Genomic DNA, 4,529 nt, shown 5'->3' on the forward strand with positions numbered 1-4,529 from the left:
TATGAGTGGGTCGAAGGCACAAATGTCGGCTCACTAGTAGTTGTTTATAGTAGAGATGATTGTCTTTGTGATAATTGTCTGGTATGCCACTATCTTTAGAGATTTATGTGCTTGTATGCTATGTTATTACGTGGTAGTGGTAGGAGGAGTGAAGTAGGCCCCGTAATCGGTTGAAATAAACCGGAGGGTAGGTCGGGCACCCATATATGCTTGACAATATGTTTATGATATGATATTATGTGGTAGTGGTAGGGGTGAAATAGACCCCGTAACCGGTTGAAATAAACCGGAGGGTAGGTCGGGCACCCAGATATGCCTGACATGGGTAGGTTGGGCACCCAGGTATACATGATAGGGGTAGGTTGGACACCCCGATATGTCTGACTTAGGTAGGTTGAGCATCTAGGTATGCTCAGCAGGGTAGGTTGGGCACCCAAATAGGCCTGACATTATGTTTATTGTATTGCATGTGGTATGATGGGGGAACTTACTAAGCTTCATGCTTACGGTTTTCAGTTTTGGTTTCAGGTACTTCTTCTTCGAAAGGAAAGGAGCCGGCATGATCGCATCACATCACACTACAATTTCCTAGTTAAAGATGGTTTTTTTTTTTTATTTATTTATTTATTTTTTTTTTATTTTTTTAAACCAAAGTAGCGTATTTTAAATAGATATTTACTAAAATGATGTGGTTTTAAAAATATTTATCATTTATGTTAAATTTTATACAAAGTCAAAATTAGAAGATAAAATAAAAAAATATGTGAAATAGAATTATCATAGCAATTAGCTTTTCGTTTTGTTCACATTTGGTTAGTTTTTTTTTTTTTTTTTTTTTTTTTTTTTTTTAAATTTTAATATTCACATATGACTATTATGAACGGCCGTAATTTGTTACAGTCGGTCATAATGACCGTATGTGAACATTTACAACAATTTTGTTATCTAGATGTGTACAAAAAAAATTATCTAATTAAGAACAAAAAAAAATTATCATGGTAAGTAGAGGTGACAAAAATTGACACATGATCTTGTCTTCCACCTCCCTAGTTCGTACTTTTTCACTTTTGTCATCTGAACTTGTTATGAATTCATCTATTCTGTTTTCAAACTATTAGTTTTTCATTTCCTTCCGCCTAATTCCTACTATTTCCACATGCTCAATCTTTTAACCTCACATGACACGACATATTTCAAGGTGTCCCTAACATGAAATCCGACACAAAAATAAACGGTTTGACACGTCACGACACGTTAATTAAACGGGTCTGATTAGGTTCAAACACTTTCAATCTATTTAATATTTCGACACGACATAAACTCGACACGACACGATTGACGAATGATAAGTCATGTTCCCATAAATTAACTATAGCCTCAAAGTCAAAGTTGAAACACCCTAAAAAGATTTATAGGAATACTTTCACGTTAAAATAGGAAGTAATGTATGGAAAAAAGCTAAAATATTAAGAAGACCCGTCGCACCAGACTTCCAAACCGATAAAGTAAATTTATTTACGCTCTCTCTCTCTCTCTCTCTCGTTGAGTTGCCGTTGTCTCACTCAATCTTCCAACTCTGATTAACACCGTTCTCTTCGACTTCTAGAGAGAGAGAGAGAGAGAGGAAAAGGGGGTCTCCGTTTTTGCTCCGATCCTCTCTCTTTCTTACCCAAAATTGAGTTCATCTATCGACGAATTTGAGTTTTTCCGATACCCAATCGGTAAATCGGAGGTTTAATAAGACAACGATGTTTGGATTTGAGTGTTGTTGCGGCGACAAAGACGGTGAATTCTACCCTCTATTGCCGGAAGAAACGAAACCCTTCTGTCTTCCTTCACCGCTTCCCCAATGGCCCGAAGGTATCGTCTAAGACCCATCTTCCTTCCTTGATTGTTTCTATGATTTTTATGTTCTTGGTTGATTTTGGCCGAAATTATTGATGGTGTTTTTATGATCATCTATCATATACTTTCCTTCCATGTGACAGTTTTCATTAATCATACTTCCGTTCTATGTGCGTTTGACTTGATTAATTTGAGTTAAGATTGCCAATTTCGGTCTGGGTGAGTTTGAAGGTGATCAAAGAAATCTTTTCATGGATCTAGTTTAATTGGATCCAGTTGAATTGAAATTTATGCTGACCGTATTTGACTTTGACTTTTCTATACCACACATGTGTATTAAGTACCAAAAATTTATCAAAGATTTGAAAACTTCATATGGATTTGAAGCTGTTTCAATTCAAAAATCAAAAGTCAAAATTGCAAACTTTTTATCCGAATTTGCTGTATATGTTATTTTCTGAATTAACTATCTCTTCAACTAGTTTCGGCGTTGCTGTTATTAGGGATAAGTATCAAGTTCATGAACTTGGTCAAAATTGGTGAATTTGAAAGTCAACCGGAAATTTAGTTTCTTGGAAGATTTTGAAGCAATATCGAAATCTAAAAATTCTCGATCTAACAAAGTAAAATACTCATGTTCTTAATGTGATGGATTGAAGGTCAAGGTTTTGCTACTGGAAGAATAAGCCTAGGAGAATTGGAAGTCGCAATAGTGAAAGATTTTGAGTTTATAGCGAGTTACACCCCCAAGAAATCAAAAACCGGCGTCACATTCTATAAACCGGTGTCAATCCCCGAAGGATTCTTCACCTTCGGTTACCACTGTCAACTAACCGATAAACAACTTCGAGGCCATGTTATTGTTGCTCGAGATACCCAAAACACAGCAGTAACAGACGCCGAATTTCCTCCACTAAAATCGCCTCTAGGATACGACCTTATCTGGAGTTCAAATTCTGTTTACGTGTGGAAACCGACTCCTCCCGATGGTTATCGAGCTTTGGGATTTGTCGTCACCATTGATGAAGATGAGCCAGATCTTGAAGAAGTCCGATGTGTTCGAGACGATCTTACTGAGGATTGCTTAATCGATGATGTTATACTTGGGAGTTCTTCTAATCTTCGAGTTTGGAACACGAAAGCGATCAAAACAGGGATGTTCTGTAAAGGTGTTACAGTCGGAACGTTTTTCTGTAGCACGGATTCGGTTAACAATGACGATATAAACATCTGTTGTTTGAGAAACATGGATCCGAAGCTTGAAGGGATGCCGAATTTGGATCAAGTCAAGGCGCTCATTGACCACTATGGCCCTACTGTTTACTTCCATCCCGACGAGCTATATCTGCCGTCATCGGTGCCGTGGTTCTTTGAAAACGGTGCACTTCTGTTCAAAAAAGGGAAATCTGACGGGAGATCAATCGATAGCAGAGGGTCAAACTTGCCTCAAGGCGGGAAGAACGACGGTGAGTTCTGGTTGGATTTGCCGGAGGATGAAAACGACGATAGCTTCGTCAAAAACGGGAATCTCGAAAGTGCAGAGCTCTACGTTCATGTGAAACCTGCTTTAGGTGGGACTTTTACTGATATCGCGATGTGGATTTTTTGCCCGTTTAATGGGCCGGTTACTTTTACAATCGAGCTATTGAATTTGAACATCGAGATGAATAAGGTCGGCGAACATGTCGGCGATTGGGAGCATTATACCCTCCGGATAAGCAACTTCGACGGCGAACTTGGGAGCGTGTACTTTTCCGAGCATAGCGGCGGCGAATGGGTTGACGCTAGTGAGTTGGAGTTCATCGAGGGGAATAAACCGACTGTTTACTCTTCGAAATGCGGGCATGCGAGTTTTCCGAACGCCGGGACGTATATTCAGGGATCGACGAAGCTTGGGATCGGAGTGAAGAATGACGTTGACAAGAGTGATCGGTTTATTGATTCGAGCAAAAAGTATCAGATTATAGCGGCGGAGTACCTTGGCGGCGTTGTGGAGGAGCCAGATTGGTTACAGTATATGAGGGAATGGGGGCCGACGGTGTTGTATGATGGGCGGTCGGAGCTTGAGAAGATTATACGTCACCTTCCGTTTTTCATCCGGTTGACGGTGGAGACGCTGATTGATTTTTTTCCGATGGAACTTTATGGGGAAGAAGGGCCCACAGGGCCTAAGGAGAAGGACAACTGGTATGGAGATGAAAGATGTTAGACGCGACACGTGGTTATATGCATTGATGGTTGTACGTTTGTGTACAATGGTTAATGCTTGGAGAGTCGGGGTGTGTTTATCTCCATGAATGAATTGAATTGTGTTTGCATGAATGTGTGGTACAATCCAACAATAGTTGATTATGGACGATAATGATATATTGTTGTAAAATAGACATTTTTCTTATTTTTATCTTATTTATTTGTATATATGAATCTGATGATTTGCTTATTGCATATGTATATTGCTATATGTTCAGCAATTTAATTTGAGGGTAAATTCAGAATATAATATCGTACACTTTGAATAACAAGTAGATTTTAAATATGTTATAGATCATTAAATAAACATGCATCACTAATTCTACATGCACAATCCAGTCAACAAAACGTCTGTATAATACAGACTCGAGCATGATGCATTCTATTGAAGGGATATTGATAAGAAAAATCTCTAATTTTTTTTGGAGGTTTAT

General features: G+C 38.6%; 1 protein-coding gene across 1 annotated transcript; it reads left to right on the forward strand.

Annotated features, from left to right (window-relative positions):
* The first annotated feature begins 1,475 nt into the window (after positions 1-1,475).
* Positions 1,476-4,285, forward strand: LOC111921196 (hypothetical protein At1g04090). The gene is made up of 2 exons (XM_023916760.3): positions 1,476-1,860; positions 2,505-4,285. Exons 1-2 carry the CDS (start codon positions 1,749-1,751, stop codon positions 4,052-4,054), a joined length of 1,662 nt encoding a protein of 553 aa, XP_023772528.1. The 5' UTR covers positions 1,476-1,748; the 3' UTR covers positions 4,055-4,285.
* The last annotated feature ends 244 nt before the right edge of the window (positions 4,286-4,529 follow it).

Source organism: Lactuca sativa, chromosome 9 (assembly GCF_002870075.4).
Source record: "Lactuca sativa cultivar Salinas chromosome 9, Lsat_Salinas_v11, whole genome shotgun sequence".
Lineage (NCBI taxonomy): Eukaryota > Viridiplantae > Streptophyta > Magnoliopsida > Asterales > Asteraceae > Lactuca > Lactuca sativa.